Here is a 20,456-nt window from a genome sequence, read left to right on the forward strand (position 1 = left end):
GTCTGGTGAGGGCTGAGTAGGTTATTAATAACAGGGGCTTCCTGCTTATTAGGTGCTCCTTCCCTGGAGGGCTCGAATAATTTTGTGACAGAAAGGGGCCTTGCTGTTTTTTTAGCTGCTCAGCATGGCGCCATTGTCCCCTTGGCCCTGTTTCCTGTGCAAGAACAGTATCCTCTCACTTTCATTCCTTGTCTGTGCCAAACAACTTAAGGATTTTGGGGGCCCTGGGCCAAACATATTATTGGGCCCCTGTTCGGAACAGATTTGAATTTATAATCCAATTTCTGCTCTTTGATGCCCTCTTTCAGCTGGTCACTGGACAGTGCACTACCATACTTGTCCAAATTCTTAATGTATTTACATCTAATATTCAAGGACATTGATGTGTGTAACCAAATGGTGTTTCATGAAAGGGCACGCCCCTTGAATGTGGGCCACGCTCCTTAATTGTGGGCCACGCCCCTTGAATGTGGGCCACTTTTTTCGTCAGCGCCCGGGCCAAATTGTGATCCCAATCCGACCCTGTATGGGATGCCTGCAAGCCCGTAACCAGATAAGTGCAGGCTCCCAAGAGACTCAAAGCACGATCGGACTCCGGTAGCGTGAGGAGCACGCCGGCATGCCGAATGCTTACAGCTCGCACAAGCGAATAAAACGGCACAAAGGTAAAATCAAAAAGGAAAACTACGTGCAGCGCAACACGCGCTGAAAAACACTGATAATTTGAAAACTATTGTGCACGAAGTGCAGCGTGAGCTCTACACCACAACAAAGCAGCACACAATAGAACCAGAATTCAATTAACAACTACACAGAAAACAGTGATTATATATAATAAAGCAAAGCCTTATCACAGTAATTCGCAACCAAAATAAAGAGGCACTTACCTTGACTGCGGAGCAGCAAAGAAAGAGGTAGTCAAGATGGTGCCTCGCTATTTTGTCTACTATGGACATGTTTGATTGGTTAATGAAGGAGGGTGGTTCAAAGCATAATCTGAGCCTCCGGTCCTGCCATAAAATTGCAGTCGCTAATGACGCAAATCGTGTGCGTACTGACGCTAATCATGTGCGCGCTAACCCTCTGAGACTGGTGCTGGAGTAACGGGGGCTCTGTTGGAAACGTTCCACAGGTTTTACTCTTCCACGAAAAACTGCAAGAAAGGTAAAAGTAGATTAATTGTCCCCAAAGAACATTTATTTTGTCACATGCACTCATCATACGCCTTTTTGTAAAAAAAATTATTAATCAGACACTCGTGACTCTCCTCGGGCCAGCTTGTAGATTTTTTGACATTGAATGCATGGGCACCTGATGAGTTTGACATACAATATTTAATCTCTGACAAGTGTCTCTGACAAGTGCTAGACATGATCGATGTTTTGTCAGTCGCCTGCTGATAAAATGTGGACAAATTATAAATCTAATTATATGGATGACCTGCGTAAGTAGAAGTCTGGAATTTAAAAAGAATGTGATAGCTGTCTTGATCAGTGGCCGTCAACTAACGCCAAATGCCCTCTGGCCAAAATCATTGCTACTTAGTCAATGTGTGTTCACAAAGAGCTGGAAACCAAATAAACTGAAGAACGGGTGAAAGAATTAGAGAAATTGCCAGAAGCAGAACGATACAGTCAAGAGAAAAGAAGACGTCACGAAATATGGGTGTTCTGTACAGAGCCATATACATTGAGTACATTATAACCTAACTACTCGTACAAACTCGTTCAAGCGCAGGGTTGGTATGAGCATGGGGAAGTGAGTATATGTAACAAATATATTACAAAAGAGCTTTAGAATAATTGATGCATGGTGGTAGGGTTTTGCCTGTTACAAGGTTTGGAGCTGATTTGTGCGTTATATATCATAGCAAATGTGAAAATGTAAGAAGAAAGTACGTAGAGGGCGTTTTGAAACTGTCCTCATACTTCATGTAATCATTGTTCTTCACAGGGAGGGGATCTGGTGGCTGTGGTGAGAGGAGCAGTCGCCCCTTTGTTACAGAGAACAATTGTAGAGCAATTGACAGCAGAGAAGAAAGTTTTAGATCAAAGCGCTGAACGCAAAGTGGTAAGGTGTTTTCCTGGACAGAGCCGTCGTAATGCAAGCACTTTTACATTGATTCCTGTGTTGGAGGAGTAATTGCACTTAAGCAGGAGGTAACAAGTGAGGTTTCATCGAGACGGAAATCAACAGTCCAGAAGTTGTTTTTCTGAGGTTGAGTGTGATTTCTGCCATCGGATGCCGTCTGTGCGTGCCCCTGGGCCTGTTTTCCTTTCTGATGAACATCACTGCACATTTGTTAAAAAAAAATCATAACTTACGAAGAGTTAAGACACTTTGGCTGAGTGTACCAAACGGATGAGCCCCAAATGGTGAAACATGATGGTGATTTTCAGCATCTTTGAAGAATATCTGGCTTTGGCCAACAAGGCAGTGGTTAAAGTGACATTGCCTTCAAATTATTATCTAATTTTGAGTTTTTGCATTTGACCCCTAAAGCTAAAACTAGGCATTTCTTAATAAAAACGTATAAACTTACAGCCACATGCATCAACCTATTCTGATAGATACATCTGCCGTGTGGATTCCTCACCTTGTGAATATCCATCGGAAATTCTTTTGTAGCCTCGCGCCGACGTGGACTCGGACGTCATAGAGACACGACATCGCTCGCGACTCCGCTGACGTCACCGACGCCTACAATAGGCCCACGCCGGCGTGATGACATCAGTTCCCTTTTTTCCGCGTCGTCGACGCTAACGGTTTCGGGTTACTCTGTAGCTTCTAGTATCTTTAATACTTTGTTTCCTACGATTCTCCATTCTCTGACCTTTTTGCTCGGTTGTCATGTCGACAAAGAAGACAGGGTTTAAGCCTTGTAGAGAATGTGGGAAGATGATGTCGTTACGGACCCTCACCAAGACTGCATATGGTGTTTGAGTTCGGATCACGACGTTGAAGGGTGTTCATCGTGCCAGAAGATGAATCCGAAGGCTCTTCGAGAGAGGGAATCAAAGCTTCTTGTGGCCAAGCTTAAGGCGAGTAAGGTTAGAAAATCTTCGAAGCACTCGAGGAGATCGAAGTTGAGGTCCAGGTCGTGGTCTCGTGAGGCGTCGGCCTCGGAGTCTTCATCTGATCACGCTTCCGGTTCTCGAAAGAAGCATAAGAAAAGGAAGCATGAATCCCGTCATCATTCAGGGGATAAGTCTGATTCAAGATCGAAATCTCCCAGGAGGATGAAGTCGAAAGTGATTCCTCTACAAGTGTCGGATCAAAAAGGTGAGGCTTCGCCTTCGGAGTCAGTGGTCCATTCTCCGACTCCGGTTCCGGATCCGACTCCGGCTCCGTCTCCGTCTCAATCTCCGGCTCCGGTTGACGCCGATGGAGTTCCTGTTGAGGGAGAGTCTTCGAATCCTGTTAAGGAAACAGATTCAAACCTACCTCGAGGTCATCCTGAGCATCCACCATTCCCGACACCAGGTCAGGACCCTTCTGCATTTTTAAACGCGATGTATGGTGTTTTCTCGAGATCATGGTACCCCTCTGGTGCACCTTCGGGTCCCATGGGTCCTATGGCCTTTAATTTGGGTGTTCCTCACTCATATGCTCCGGCACCATTCATGCCGTATATGCCAACCCCGACTCCGCTGTGGCAGTACCAAGCTCCACCAGGGTCGACGCCGGTATCGACGCCGGCCCGCCCGAAGTCGATGACTCCGGCTCCGACGTCATCGGCTCCAAGCAAGTCTATGGAACCTCCTTCCAAGCCCTCGGATTCGGTTCCAAAGTCGGCTCCGGCGCCATCGGATTCGGCGTTGGATTCGGCTGCACTTCGAGTTAAATTCAGGTCTCGAAGAGAGGCTCAACGTCTGCTTCATGAACAGAGGATTGATGAGTCTTCTTCTGACATGGAGGAAGGTGAGCTGGATGGGGGTTGTTTTGACGACCTGGCAGAGGCAAGTGGTCTCGAATTCTCCCCGGAATGGTCTTTGCCTTCGGGATCTGATGCACCCTCCAGGGATGTTCAACCATATCATGTAGTCATGAAGAAGGCAGCTGGACTTTTGGGTTTGTCTTTGCCTACTGTCGAATTTAAGTCAAATTTACTGACTGAGGTTCTTCATTCTCCAAATTCAGCAGTGGAGCCTTTACTACCATTTAATGATGCCTTAAAGGATCCCATTATGGAGGTATGGAAAAAGCCTTTTTCTGCTCCTGCAGTTTCGAAAAGTGTGGCTAGGAGATATAGGGTGGCTCCTGAGGACCCTGCATTCTTGTCATCACACCCGTCTCCTGAGAGTTTGGTGATTCAGGCCGCATGTTCTAAAAAGTCGGTTGGGGCTTTTCCGCAGGTGCCTGGCGACAAAGAGGCCAAGAAACAGGACCAAATTGCAAAAAATACTTTTTCTTCGGCTAGTATGGCACTGAAATCTTCTAATGCCACTTGCCTTATGGGAAGATATATTCATGCTCTTATGGACTCTATGCGTTCATTAATCCCTAAGGTTCCTGAGGATAGCAGAAAAGACTTTGAGGAAGCCTTGTCTGACTCTCAAGCGGCTGCCCGTCAAGTCATCCAAAGCGGGCTTGATACTACGGATTCTGTGGCAAGGATCATGGGCACAGCGGTTGCCACGAGGCGTTCAGCCTGGTTGAAGTCATCTGATTTTTCAGCTGATGTGCAGCCTGCTTTATTGGATTTGCCTTGTCGCTTTACTGATTGTTTGGATCCCTGAGCCCCCGCTAAGGACGCGGAACGCGAGAGCCTACCTCGCAAACGCTGCACAGGACTCTGTAGGAAGTCCGGAGTCCGTTGGTCTCGGCACCCTTCCCGCCGCCGCACTTTCCATCTCGAAGCGGTAGTGGAGCGGAGGGGGCCACAGGACTACATTTCCCGACCTGCCCCGCAGCGGAAGACGGGGCAGACTTCGCGCCAGGCGGCGCATAAGAGCGACTCAGCCCGGTGGAGCGGGTGTCGCTTTACTGATTGTTTGGATCCCTGAGCCCCCGCTAAGGACGCGGAACGCGAGAGCCTACCTCGCAAACGCTGCACAGGACTCTGTAGGAAGTCCGGAGTCCGTTGGTCTCGGCACCCTTCCCGCCGCCGCACTTTCCATCTCGAAGCGGTAGTGGAGCGGAGGGGGCCACAGGACTACATTTCCCGACCTGCCCCGCAGCGGAAGACGGGGCAGACTTCGCGCCAGGCGGCGCATAAGAGCGACTCAGCCCGGTGGAGCGGGTGTCGCTTTACTGATTGTTTGGATCCCTGAGCCCCCGCTAAGGACGCGGAACGCGAGAGCCTACCTCGCAAACGCTGCACAGGACTCTGTAGGAAGTCCGGAGTCCGTTGGTCTCGGCACCCTTCCCGCCGCCGCACTTTCCATCTCGAAGCGGTAGTGGAGCGGAGGGGGCCACAGGACTACATTTCCCGACCTGCCCCGCAGCGGAAGACGGGGCAGACTTCGCGCCAGGCGGCGCATAAGAGCGACTCAGCCCGGTGGAGCGGGTGTCGCTTTACTGATTGTTTGGATCCCTGAGCCCCCGCTAAGGACGCGGAACGCGAGAGCCTACCTCGCAAACGCTGCACAGGACTCTGTAGGAAGTCCGGAGTCCGTTGGTCTCGGCACCCTTCCCGCCGCCGCACTTTCCATCTCGAAGCGGTAGTGGAGCGGAGGGGGCCACAGGACTACATTTCCCGACCTGCCCCGCAGCGGAAGACGGGGCAGACTTCGCGCCAGGCGGCGCATAAGAGCGACTCAGCCCGGTGGAGCGGGTGTCGCTTTACTGATTGTTTGGATCCCTGAGCCCCCGCTAAGGACGCGGAACGCGAGAGCCTACCTCGCAAACGCTGCACAGGACTCTGTAGGAAGTCCGGAGTCCGTTGGTCTCGGCACCCTTCCCGCCGCCGCACTTTCCATCTCGAAGCGGTAGTGGAGCGGAGGGGGCCACAGGACTACATTTCCCGACCTGCCCCGCAGCGGAAGACGGGGCAGACTGCGCGCCAGGCGGCGCATAAGAGTGACTCACCTCAGCGTCGCGGGAGCGCGCGGGAGCGCCCGGGGCTAAGCCCGGGCAAAGGGCGGGCCCTCTGAGGTCCTCAGAGGCCGAGGTAGGCTGGGCTGGGCCCAATCTCTTACACTCAGTTTCTAATCCAAATACACCTTCAATCTATATAGTTGACGGATTTTTGGCATTGTGAACATTCACCCATTGGTCCTGGCACATTTAGCCTAAACACGTGCACAGATTTTAATTTGGCTTAAGTCAATCCATCTCTAATTTTTTAAGTTTAATCCTATTTTATTTACAAATTTGAGTCTAACCTGAAATCGATTAATTGGTAGCTGCAAAGAGCACTATGTCACTTAGGAAATTACGTTCTGGAAGAACATTCGAAGGACGGCCAAATACATCAATAAGATTGAACCCATTGCAAAACAAATACGCTAACAGCTTGCTGCTAAAGGGCCAAAGGCAATTATTGGAAATTTGGGAAAATTCGGCTAAAAAGGAAATGGATACTTCCCCAAAGGATGAGGGGCTGCTTCCACATATAGTCATTCCTTTAGACTCTGACCTGTCGCAAGAATCATTCCCAAGGTTTCCTCCAACTTCTAAGGAGACAAGTATCATCCCACCCTCTACCGATAGTGATCTCTCTAAGTTGAAATCACCAAAGCAAGAAGTAATTCAAATAAATAAGAAGGTGGGACAGATGGAACAGGATGCAGTGGAATTATCTATGTTGTCCAGTATTGACTTAGAACTTTGTGGTCGATACATGGATGAGAGACAGGGGAATCAATCTGAATTGAATAAAACTCCCAATAAAACCCATCCTCCTGGACTAACATTATTTAGTAGTACTCCATCCATTGTACAAAATGATACTCCCTCTTTACAAAATGAGACGAAATCTCCAAATCTTAATCTATCAGGGATTCGTGCTTATGTAGAGACCGAATTCCCAAGAAATGAAAAACCTATCTCAGACTCCTTAATAGCGCTTGAGGACCTTCTATCCTCCATATTACTGTTACTAGGAAGATTTGCTGTGAGTACGGACTGTATTATGGACTCAGTAACTGAGATTTTGAAGGTTCTAATGACCAAGTATACGGAGAATGGAAAAGCTATGTCTATTACTCCATTAAAGCCTAATTTTGTGGAAGACGATAATATGTTAATAACAACCCCTGCGAACCAAATACTTGCGGTAGGCGATAACCTGTTAAGCGCAAACACTGTGGGTGGACCAAAGCTCCAGGTAGAAGTGCATGAGCAGGTCGAAACTTTAATACCATCCACTAAAATAAAGTTGAATGAGAAACAAAGAGACTCTATAGTGATGGATGAAAGCTCACGCCTCACATCTGATACAACATCAAAGAGTCAAATAAAGGAGGAAAATGGTTCTTTAGTGATCAATCAAACCACAGGAAATGCGTTATTCCCTATCTTTAGTCATGACACTAAGGGTATGAAAAAGGGTAAATGCAAAAAATATAAAGGAAAGAACAGGAAGCCAGTACGCAAGTATTCAAGAAGACGCCAAAGGCAAGTTATATTCCAACAACATGTAAATGAAGCTTTGGAGGACCTAGAAATCTCAGAACACTACGTAGTAAATACCAATATGATAGTGGCAGAGGTATGTGCCCCCACCTTGTCTGTGAAAGACACTCCAGCTGCCAACAAAATAGAAGGAAGAAGACCAAGTTCAGAGATTAATGAGACAGAACCTCGTGTTCCATTACAAGAAAAAATAAGTAAGGAAACCACGGTAATAAGGTCACTTAACCCATCTGCACCTATTTTTCAATTGCCTTCAGAAGCACCACCAGAACCAAAGAATGTGCAACAAAAAGCTGCTTCAGTATGGATGGATACATTGACATTGGACTTTTTTCCATTGTTTGATTTTGACCTAACTCTAAACAGGTCATGGTTGCTTAACTGTCTCAAAGATATTGAAAGCTTAAAACTAATTCAGTCAAGTGACATAGATCTGGTTTCAATTATAAATTGTGAGAATGGTCAACGAGCAAGGGTTAGATTCTGCTCAAAAATAATCTCCAACATTGTTTTACAACAAGCAGAAGCCTTTCAATGTCGAGGTATAGATGTATTACCATTTACTAGTATTTGTAACAGAGAAGGACCAATTACCTCGGGTATTAATCAACATGACTTGAGTACTAATAATAATGATTTAAAAATCTGTGTATCAAGGGGAAAGCGTATGGTGTCTAAGATTCAAACACGTAATGAGAACGTGAATTCATCCCAATGTCATGACCCCCAGAAATGGAATTGGCTACCTGGAGCATTATCGAGTAATACCTCGATGAGTAAATGCTTATTTCAGCATCTTTAACAGACATCTTAATATCATCTCCTGGAATGCTGCAGGTTTATACAATTCCCCCGAGAAATTGAACTATCTCCTTTCATTAAATGCTGACATATTGTGTATCCAAGAAACATGGTGTAAAGATATACAATATGGGGGGAAAGATTATTTTGTTTTTGAGGCCCCAGCTACGCCATCCCATAGAGGTCATGCAAAAGGGGGAATTGTCTGTTTTTTATCTAATGCTTTCCAATGGCAATTCTCTCACCATGTTGATACTAGTAAGCTTTTTCAAGTAATATCCATTAACAACCTAGCTTTAAAGAGTCCTCGAAGCTCTTTGGTGATTATTAATGCATATATACCCCCAGAACAAAAATTTAGCACTGTTTTACAGCGAATGTTCTCATATATAAAACAGCTGATAGAGGGGCCTGCCCCTCCATATATTCTCCTTATGGGTGACCTGAATTGTAAGGTCTCTAACATAAGCCTAGAACTATTTAGAAATAAGACAAAGGAAGAAGCGTATAACATTCCTCAATCTCTTTTTCCCAATAAAATAAAAACCAACAAAAGAGGAAAGATGTTATTAGAGGAATTAAGCCTGGTAGAGGGTCTCATAGTTAATGGCAGAATGCCCTCTGATGTCCCAGCTAAGTTCACACATGGGTCTTACAAAGGTGAATCTATTTTAGATTACATAATCACAGACTATGAAACGTACTCATTTATTCAGGATATTGTGATCTCAAATTCTACACTGAGCGATCATAAAATTATTAATTTAACAATTTCCCTCCAACCCTTGGCGACTGAATCCTGGTCTTTGAGTAACACAGGGTTTAATATTAAGTGTAATGGAGGCAGATGCTTTTGGGACTCTAGATCCCTAAAGAATGTTCAAAGTATCTTGGCCCAAACCATATTGGAACTGGAGGATTGGCAAGGTTCAGAATTCCTTCAGTTTGAATTATTATCACTGAAACTAAGAAGGATGGCAAAGTCAAACTGCAACCCCAAAAACCCACCACGCCCTCCGCCTCTATTGCTAACCTTAAATAAAGAAGTAAATAAACTCGTTAGGCAAAATTACCTAAATAGAACTGGAGAAAACGAGCGAAATTTAGCCCTACTCAAAAGAAGGAGGAATAGATTGAAAAATAAATTAAAGAAAGAAAAAGAAGATAAATTATGGATACGTTTAAGAGAGGCATCTGTCCATAATAATTCTAGAGACTTCTGGTCTGTAATAGGAAAAGGATGTGGAACAAGAACTACTCCGACACCAGTTACTATAGCAGAGGAAGTATGGAAGACATTTATCTCTAATCTTTACGCTTCCAATAGAGTGGAAGATAACATTTTGGTACCTATCCTGAATAAAGATGATTATATAGATCTTCCCACTGAAGAATCTATAGCAGCTGTGATAAGAAGTATGCGCTGTTCAGGGGCTATGGGCCCGGACGAATTGCCCATGACTATGATTAAGCAGGATGTTATTCTATGGAGTAAGATATTACTCCCATTGTTTCGGAGTTGTTTTATTACTAAATCAGTCCCCAATTCTTGGAGGGGTAGTATTCTGATTCCTCTATTTAAAAAGGGTGAACGGGATAACCCTAAGAATTATCGCTTAATTGCACTTTTAGATTCAATAGGAAAAATATTTGCTAAATGTGTGCTATTACTAATTATGAAATGGATAGACATAAATGATATTTTACCTATGCAGCAAACAGGCTTTCGTAAAGAGCATGGAACCCTTGATAATTTAACAGCTGTACAGGTACTTGTAGATAAATATGTTCGAGTTAGAAGAGGCGGAATATATGTGGCATTTATTGATTTTTCAACTGCGTTTGACAAGGTAGATCGGTCAACGCTATGGGAAAAACTTGCCACAATGGGTATGCCAGCATACTTGTTAGAATTGGTAAAATCCCTTCACACCAACACATGGTGCAAACTTTTGCTGGGTGGGGAAAGGGGGCTTTCCCAATTAATCCCTTCCCAGAATGGATTAAAGCAAGGATGTATACTAGCTCCTATTCTGTTCTCCCTATATACAGCTGACCTACCGTCCCAAGTAACATCTAGTGGAGGAATAGCCCCAAAAATTGGGGGAGTACCGATATCTGTTTTAATGTATGCAGACGACATACTTGTGCTTGATTTAACTCCGAAAGGCCTGGCAAATCGCCTGCATGCTTTATCACTCTTTGCAGATAAACACTTTATGAAGATCAATGCTACTAAAAGCAAGATTATGTGTATTTTCGGTAAGAAAAAATGCAGGTCTGCAAATTACAACTGGATTTTGGGAGGACAGAAATTAGAGGTAGTTAAAACTTACACCTTTTTAGGGAAAATAATTACAGCAAACATAAGTGATACTGCCCATATAGAGCACAACTCTCGTAAAGCGTTGTCACATGGGACGGGATTGTGCTCCATGTATAATGCTACAGGGAAAAGACACTTTAAATTGTTCCTTGATGTGTTTAAAGCCAAGATACCTGCCACTCTCCTTTATGGGATTGAGTTAGTGGATATCAAACATTGGGGATTTGTGTCGAAAGTAGAAGGAAAGATCTTAAGGAAAATATCATCCCTAAATACAGCCTGCTCCGACAGCTCATGCAGGCTAGAATTTGGTTTGAGAAGTGGTTGGGTGCAGGGGCTGATTGCCCTTGTAAGATGGGTAGCCTGTCTGGTTAGAGGAAAAAATGGTTCCCTGAGAGAAGTGATTAAAAGAGAATTGCTGGGGGATCTCAATGGCTTCTCTCTATTAGTTAAAAACTTTAGATTGGCTGTTGGTCTACTAGAGTTGGATGCAAACATGTTGTTCTTATTAGATCCTGTTGAACTCAAGACGAAATTAAAAAATGCATCCTGGGAACTATGTTATAAACTAGATTGGATAGCCCAAACAAAGAAAAAAGATAGACAACCTTTGTTAAAAACATACTTGTTTAAACAGCCCCAACAATATCTCACCTGGAACATCCCTCATAGAATCAGAAGGTTATGGTTCTTATTGAGACAAGATCTGCTTCCGTTAAATTCTCTTTATGCAAAATGGCACGGTGTGTCTCCTGTATGTAATTTATGCCAAAAAGATGTACAGAATCGCAATCATGTTTTGTTTGTATGTAAGGTATTGCGCCCTTTTCGCCTCAAATGGCTAAAACCAATTTGTCTACAGTTAGGAATTTTAGATGTATATACTTTCCTCCATGCACTTTATAGCCCACCCAATGAAATATTTTGCTACAGGATTTTTAACTTTTTTAAATGTTTTTTAGATATTTATTAATATTGCACGAAATTGGCTGAGGACTGCGAGACTAATGATTGTGTGCTCTACATTGCTTTTTTTAGACTGTAAGATGTAATTTTGTTGATTTTTTATGTGATGTATATTGTATGTGTTATTTTATGTGGCCCTCATTGAGAGCCAATACATAATAAAAAATTTGAATTTGAATTTGAATTTGCCTTTCGATGGTGAGGGGCTCTTCGGAAGGAAAGCAGATGCGGCCTTGGAGAGATTCAAGGACAGCAGGGCAACGGCTAGATCTCTTGGCCTTCAGATCAGAGGTTCTACGACCAGGAAATGTAGAGGGTTTGGCCGCTCTTCTTTTCGTTCATATAGACAAGGTCAGCAGCAGCAACAACAGCAGCAGCAGCAGAATACCTTGTATAGATCATACAGGGGAAAGCAGAGAGCACGTCCTCGAGGGCGTCGACCCAATTCCTCCTCCACCTCCTCCAACCCCCCATCCACAGAAAAGCAGCCCTAGATCCGCCATTCAGGATCATGTAGGCACAGTGGGGGGCCGGCTTACCCACTTTCTACGAGATTGGGAATCGGTTACATCAGATCTTTGGGTCCTCAATCTCGTAGAAAATGGGTATGCCCTTGAATTTGAATTTGAATTTAAAATATTTGTAAAGCGCTACGTACACCCTGCGGTTTCTTGGCGCTATGGAGACAAGGTTTAGCAGAGCGGGGCCGTGAATAGCTGGCTTAGTGAGATAGATAATAGGACAACTTTACAAAGAAAAGGCCTGTTTAAACAAAAAAGTTTTAAGGTCTTTGCGGAAGGAGGAGTAATGCGAGGCAAATCGTAAGTGGTCGGGGAGGAAATTCCAAAAAGTAGGAGCCAAAGTTGAAAAGTTGGCCCCTCCCCACTTTTTACGTTTGTAACGTGGGATTTGCAGAAGAGATTTGGACGATGAGCGCAGCTCTCTGGCAGGGACATATTCACTGATCAGGGAAGAAATAAAAGCGGGGGCAGAACCCTGGCGGGCCTGAAAAACCATACAACCGATTTTAAAGAGGGAACGTTCCCTGACAGGAAGCCAGTGGAGCTCCTTTAGGAGGGGTGTTGAATGATGAGAGCGCGAGAGACCATACACCAATCGAGCCGCTTGGTTCTGAACCATCTGGAGCTTCCGCAGGCTGTACGCTGGGATGCCATTGTACAGGGCATTGGCGTAATCCAGCCGGGAAATCACCAGAGCGGACATGATCAGTTTAAGTGCCAGGGGGGAAAAAAAACGGGAAACAGTGCGAATAGTACGAAGAGTGAGAAAACAGGAGGAAACAACAGAGCTGATTTGTGAATGTAAGGTGAGTTGGTTATTCATTTTGACGCCCAGGGTTTTAACTGTGGAAGAAGGAGTGGGGGGGGCCAAAGGAAGAGGGCCAGAATAGAGAGTTCCAGGGACTGGAAGAACCACCTGTGAGAACCAACTCGTTTTTGTCCGGGTTCAACTTCAGATGGTTGTGGTTCATCCAGTCCCTGATGAAAATCATGATAGACTGGAAATTAGAGACAGAGTGGGAAGAAGGAGAGAGACTGAAGATGAGCTGGAGGTCATCCGCATAATTATATACGGTGACCTCCAGCTGCTGGAGTGCAAAGATTAAAGGAAAGATATATAGGTTAAACAGTAAGGGAGAAAGTGCAGAGCCCTGGGGAACACCGCTAGTGACTTGAAGTGGGGTAGTCGTGAAATCCCCCAGCCGAACCGCCTGGGTGCGGTCCCTCAGAAAGGACTTTAGCCAGACCAGGGCTGAGCCCTCGATTCCCGCCGCCTTGACACGTGAAAGCAAGATGGTATGGTCCACCGTGTCAAAAGCGGCGGAGAGATCGAGGAGCACCAGAGCCTGATGTTTGTTTTGGTCCATGCCATCCCTGAGGTTGTCCAGGACCGACACCACGACAGATTCGGTGGAGTGCCTAGGGCGGAAGCCGGCCTGACGAGACGCCAGGCCACCATTTGCTTCTACATGGGCGCTGAGTACCGAAGTGACATGGAGCTCAAGCACCTTGCCCAAGTAGGGCAGTAGAGAAATGGGGCGATAGTTGGCTGGGGTAGACGGGTCAGAGCCGGACTTCTTCAAAATAGGCGCTATTGTAGCTGATTTGAGTGCGGGGATCACAACTCCCTGGGCAAGGGAACTGTTAAGGAAAGTAATCGGGGGCTGGGGGCAAACAGAATAAATCTGTTGGAGAATTCGTGCCAGGCAGATGTCTGCCGGGGAGCCTGATTTAACCTCAGGGAGTATCTCTAGGAATACTTCTTCGGTGAGGGGAGGAATTGAAGTAAGACAACACTGGACAATAGGGGGAGAAGGATCAACAAAAGTAGAGGAGGGGGGAAGGATATTTGCCTTAATAATTGCAATTTTTTCCAGAAAATAAGAGTTTAATGAGTCACACAGGGGCTGGGTGGGAGGGGGTTGGGGTGAAGCCCTATCAGAATAGGCTAGATCATTGACTATTGTAAAAATCTCCCTAGATTTGTTCTCTGCTGTCAGAATTTTTGTGGAAAAATAAGCAGTTTTGGCAACTAAAATGGCTTTTTTGTACTCACTTAATAGTGAGGAATAGTGTTTTTTTAATGAAGGGCAATAATCCCTTCTCCACTGCCTCTCAGCCTGCCGCACGGCCAGCTTTTGTACCTTCAGGTCTTCGCTAAACCACCTATTTGATTCCTTGAGTCGTCGAGTTGAAATACGACGTAGTGGGGCTACCAAATCGCAGCCTCCAGCAAGCCAGGTGTTGATAACGGTGGCTTGTGAGGTAGAAGATAGACCTGTCAGGTTAGGGGAGGAGTTCAGGAGCAGGGAAGTCAGTGAAGGGAGATCAACTCGATTCCAATTCCGCGCCCAGGTGTTTTTGGCGTGCGGAACCTTAGTGACAGAGTTGAGAAGAAGGGAGAAGGAGATAAGGGCATGGTCTGACCAGTAACAAGGAGATACAGACATGGGGGAAACAGAAAGGTTGAGAGACCAGACCTGGTCTAATATATGGCCATGTGAATGTGTAGGAACAGATATGTGAGTGACAAAATTCAAGGATTGGAGAGATTCAGTGAACTGTTTAGATGAAGTGCACACAAAGGGGTCCGAGGGCCAGTAATTAAAATCACCTAGCACTAGAACAGAGGCGTAGTTGACCGCCAAGGTGGCCAGTAGGTCCTGAAATGCTGGCAGGAACAAAGGCGAAGGCTAGGGCGGGCGATACATTAAGAGACAGGTAATCGGAGGAGAAAAAGAAAGAGAGCGAACTACGAGGTGTTCAGTGGGGGTGATGAGGGGGGAAGGAAGAAGTTGGAAATTATATTCAGACCGAGCAATTAGAGCCACGCCACCACCTGTCCTACCCGCTGGGCGGTCGGCGCGTAAAGCCACGTAGGGAGGGGGAAGAGCAGCCAAGAGTGAGGGTAGAGAAGAATCACAGAACCAGGTTTCGGTCAGGAACAGTATGTCGGGCTTGTAAGAATCAAGCAGGACAAACAGCTTGTGATGGTGTTTAACCGCTGACCTGGTATTGAGCAGAATAATGGATAATGAAAGAGTGGGGGGAGGGGAAAGGCAAAGAAGGGGACAGCGGCAATGGGGCCGGCAGGGGAGCCGATAGCGGCAAGGATGAGGGAGCAAGCCCGAGCGAGGAAATGTGGCTAAGGACCGACTCAGATAACGGCCAGTGGCCCTGTAAGGTGGTAAGCTCCTCAGCAGAGTATGGTAAGGATTTGGCATGAGGACGCGCCCCTAGCCCCGTCTGGCCGCGGACGGGCGCAGACGGGCTTGACTTAGGCTCGACTTCGGCGCGCCTTCGTCGCTCCCGCTGCGCACATCTGCTGCGCTTCCTCATTGGGGGACGTCTAAATAGGGGCGGAGCGCGGGGGGTGTGGCGCCGAGCTAGGTCGCCTACGCAGCCCGATCAGAAATGGCGCCCACACCGAGTCCTGTTGATTTTCAGGATTATTAAAACAAACTGGTACAGCTAAAAAATGCAGTTCCCCTGCTCTCAATCAGCAGAGCATGCTAATACGCTCAGGGATTCAATAAGGCTCCTGCCTGCAGACGCGAACCCTCTGCCACAGGGAACGCCTGCCTCCAACAGCGAGCGCTGCGCGAGCACACCTAAATAGGGGCGGAGCGCGGGGGTGTGGCGCCGAGCTAGGTCGCCTATGCAGCTCGATCAGAAATGGCGCCCACACCGAGTCCTGGAAGGATAAAATGGGTTCGTAACCTGTTGATTTTCAGGATTGTTAAAACAAACTGGTACAGCCCTTCCCTTTCGGGAATTCCCTCCCAATTGCCAAGGGTATTGCTCAGAGGAACATCTGTTTCTCCTTCAGGAGGAAGTCCAAACTCTATTGAGGAAAGGTGCGATAGAGGTGGTCCCAGAGCGGGAAAGGGGTCAGGGATGCTACTCCCGGTATTTCCTGATTCCCAAGAAGGATGGCAGGCTTCGTCCAATCCTGGATCTCAGGATCTTGAATTTTTATCTGAAGCAGGAGAAATTCAAGATGCTCACCCTTGCTCAGGTTCTTCAGGCTCTGCTGGAAGAAGACTGGATGGTGTCGCTCGACTTGCAGGATGCGTATTTCCACATCCCCATCCTGAAGTCGCACAGGAAGTATCTCCGTTTTACGGTGGGATCGTAGCACTATCAGTTTGCGGTCTTTCCGTTTGGACTTACTACTGCGCCTCGAGTCTTCACCAAGGTGATGGCAGTGGTGGCGGCGCATCTCAGAAGATCGGAGATTACTGTATTCCCCTATCTGGACGACTGGCTGATCAAAGCGGAGTCGTCGGAGATTGTGCTTCATCATCTGCAGGAGACAACCCAGTTGTTGTACAGGTTGGGTTTTTCGATAAATGTACCCAAATCTCACCTGGTGCCCTCCCAGCGCAACCTGTTCATTGGTGCTGTACTGGACACAACTGTATGTCGTGCATTCCCTCCACCTCAAAGGATTCGCGACATACAGGAAATGATCCCTTTATTTTACAATGGAGCGATTGTTCCGGTCCTGAAGGTCCTTCTCCTGCTCGGTCTGATGGCTTCTTGCATTCTCCTGGTCAACCATGCACGCCGGCACATGAGGGGACTCCAGTGGTGCCTCCGCAGGCAGTGGTATCAGCACAACGGAGATCTCAGGGAGTCAGTGAAGATCTCCAGAGAAACTGCAGCGGATCTGTCTTGGTGGGGCGTGGAAGGCAACCTGTCTCAGGGGAAGCCCTTTCATCTGCCTCCTCCGGTGGCCACGGTGATAACGGATGCATCCACTCTAGGGTGGGGTGCTCATCTGGGGGATATGGAGGTCAAGGGTCTTTGGTCTCCAGAGGAAAGGTTGCTTCACATCAACCTTCTAGAATTGCGGGCGATTCGTTTAGCGCTCAAGGCCTTCCTCCCTTCCCTTTGCGGTCAGTCGGTTCAAGTCCTGACGGACAACACGACCGCGATGTGGTACATCAACAAACAGGGAGGAGTGGGATCGCAGTGTCTCTGCAGAGAGGCACTGCGCCTCTGGTCCTGGGTTCAGGACCATCAGATTTGTCTGATGGCAAATCATCTGGCCGGGGTTCTGAACGTTTGAGCAGACAGTCTCAGTCGGCAGTTCTCTGCCGATCACGAGTGGGGGCTTCACCCGGAGGTGGTTCACGACATCTTTCAGATGTGGGGGACACCTCGGGTAGACCTGTTTGCCACTTGCGAGAATGCTCACTGCCCGTCATTCTGCAGTCTCCAGTATCCGATGCAAGGAGCCTTGGGGGACGCGTTTCAGTTGAGTTGGGGAAATCAACTCCTTTACGCGTTTCCTCCCATACCTTTGATTCCTCGGGTTCTGAGGAAGATTCGCCAAGACCGGGCCCAAGTTATATTGGTCGCCCCGGATTGGCCAAGAAGGGTGTGGTACTCAGATCTTCTCCACCTCTCCTCTCACCGGCCGCTCCGTCTCCCTCTCAGGGCAGACCTCCTCTCTCAGATGGAGGGGCAGGTTCTACACCCCCACCTCCAGACATTACACCTTCATGCCTGGAGATTGAACGTGGCAACCTGAGTCCTTTTTCTCTCCCGCCTGACGTGGTGGATGTCATCTTATCCGCCAGGCGTGACTCCACTAAGTCCATCTATTCTTATAGATGGTCGAAATTTGTCGAGTGGTGTAGGGAGAAGTCTATTGACCCTGTGAGAGCCCATTTGTCTGATGTTCTCCAGTTTGCCCTTTCTCTGGCGCAACAGGGGCTTGCTGTTGCTACTGTGAAGGGCTACCTTTCGGCGCTGTCGGCATTTCTCTGCTTGCCTGGCCAGCCGTCTCTTTTTAAATCTCCAGTGGTTTTGAGAATTTTAAAGGGCCTCACAAATAGGTTCCCTCCTTCACCTTTTATTGTGCCTCAGTGGGACTTAAATCTTGTTTTGTCCTTTTTGATGGGTGCTCCATTTGAGCCTCTTCACAAATGTCCCATGAGGCTTCTTACTTTTAAAACAGTCTTCCTCGTTGCAATAACCTCGGCAAGGAGGGTAAGTGAGCATCAAGCTCTGAGTTCTAAGCCCCCATTCCTGACCATTCATGCTGATCGAATGGTTCTCAGGACCAGGGCTGCTTTTCTGCCTAAGGTGGTGACTCCCTTCCATTTAGGTCAATCCATTACCCTACCTTCCTTTTATCCTCCCCCTCACCCTTCTAAGGAGGAAGAGAGACTGCACCGTCTGGACCCTAAGAGGGCGGTTTCCTTTTACTTGGACAGATCCAAGGATTTTTGTTTGGAGGACCAGCTCTTCGTTGGGTTTGCTGGTTGCAAGAAAGGAAAGGCCCTATCAAGATGGATCGTTCTCTGCATTAAGATCTGCTACTCTTTGGCCGGTAAGGAACCACCAGAGGGTATAAGGGCTCATTCTACAAGAGCTAAGTCTTCGACCTCAGCGTTGGCTAGAGGTGTACCTGTTGAGGATATTTGTAGAGCGGCAACTTGGTCTTCCCTCCACACTTTCGCGAAGCATTACTGCTTGGATTCCGAAGTGAGGAGGGACGGTCACTTTGCTCGCTCTGTCCTTCAGGATTTTCTGGTTTAGAAGAGTGGACTCCCTCCTCCGGGAGTGGGGACTGCTGTGGGACTCTATTCACAAGGTGAGGAATCCACACGGCAGATGTATCTATCAGAAGAACAAGTTACTTACCTTCGGTAACGCTTTTTCTGGTAGATACAATATCTGCCTGTGGATTCCTCACTGACCCACCCGCCTCCCCGTTGTCCACTCTTCTATGCCAGAGTTATTGTAATGTAATGTATAATTATTTTGATGTCAAGGAAATGTTTCATTTGCTTTCCTGCATTTGCTTTGCGCTGTGTGTTTTGCCTTGACTATTGTGTACTGTGTATACTTTGTATATATCTACTGTCATTGGTCCGTCCGTGTGCCTCGATGGCATGGAAAAAAGGGCGGAACTGATGTCATCACGCCGGCGTGGGCTTATTGTAGGCGTCGGTGACGTCAGCGGAGTCGCGAGCGATGTCGTGTCTCTATGACGTCCGAGTCCACGTCGGCGCGAGTCTACAAAAGAATTTCCGAATGTTGCTGACGCAAGGGGGATATTCACAAGGTGAGGAATCCACAAGCAGATATTGTATCTACCAGAAAAAGCGTTACCGAAGGTAAGTAACTTGTTCTTTAGGAAGTGCAAACGGTGCGAATCGCTAAATTCGGCCGTTTGCGATTCCTAAATAGGTTTTTGGGCTGCATCAAGCATTTTTGGCAAAATCGCTATTTTTAGCGAATTCCAAAAATGCGATTGCTTTTAAGGAATCGCAAATTTGCGATTCCTTAAAAGCAATGAATGATGTATTTTAAAATTGCGAATCGCTAAATTCGGCCGTTTGCGATTCCTAAATAGGTTTTTGGGATGCATCAAGCATTTTTGGCAAAATCGCTATTTTTAGCGAATTCCAAAAATGCGATTGCTTTTAAGGAATCGCAAATTTGCGATTCCTTAAAAGCAATGCATGATGTATTTTAAAATTGCGAATTCGCAATTAGGGGGTGCAAATTACCATGAGGTTGAACCTCGTGGTAATTTGCGAAAATGTGTTAAAATGCTCAAAATTGCATTTTCACACACTGCCATGTTACAGACACACATGTCCTTAGGACATGTGTGTGTGAAACATGCACTTCAAAATACATTTCAGGGGTGTGGGGGGGGGGGGGGGTTCTTCGGACCCCCCCTGCACCCATGGAATGCATTAACATTTTGCGAATTCTAATTTGCGAATTCGCAATTCCCATTGATTCCTATGGGCCTTTTGGCCCATAGGAATCAATGGGAATTGCAAAATCGCTAATTGGAATTCGCATAATATTTGCGATTCGGTAAAAATTGCGATTTTTACAGAATCGCAAATTTTATGCGATTTAAATCATGCATCCCATTTTGCGATTCCTTATTTGTGATTCCCTAAAAATCGCAAATAAGGAATCGCAAAACCGGACTTTGATGCATGTGGCGGTAAGAGTGTTGGCTTGTGCATCATGAACTATCAGGTACTGCCATTCATAGGCCCACACTGCGCTTCCTGCTCAAACGTATCTTTCCCAGTAATTACTGGTCGTAATATAGACTGCAGCCCATCTTTAAATTTAGGCATGTCAATCCAGTTGAATTTAAAAAGGAAAAATGCCTGATAAGTAGCAGGCAGTGAATTTTGGTGCAGTAAGCACTACATCTACGTTGTACCCTGTATTAATGGAAAAACCTTTAATAGGCGATAATCATAGTACTCAACAAA

The 20,456-nt window shown here is 46.6% G+C and overlaps 1 protein-coding gene across 1 annotated transcript in view; it reads left to right on the forward strand.

Moving 5' to 3' along the window:
- Positions 1–20,456, forward strand: part of NME9 (NME/NM23 family member 9) — a 703,404-nt gene that overhangs the window by 289,877 nt on the left and 393,071 nt on the right. Inside the window, exon 7 of the mRNA XM_086955486.1 lies at positions 1,954–2,070. Coding sequence (XP_086811612.1) covers positions 1,954–2,070 — 117 coding nt within the window. The remainder of the gene's footprint in view (positions 1–1,953; positions 2,071–20,456) is intronic.

This window comes from Lissotriton vulgaris, chromosome 2_1 (genome assembly GCF_964263255.1).
Source record: "Lissotriton vulgaris chromosome 2_1, aLisVul1.2, whole genome shotgun sequence".
NCBI lineage: Eukaryota > Metazoa > Chordata > Amphibia > Caudata > Salamandridae > Lissotriton > Lissotriton vulgaris.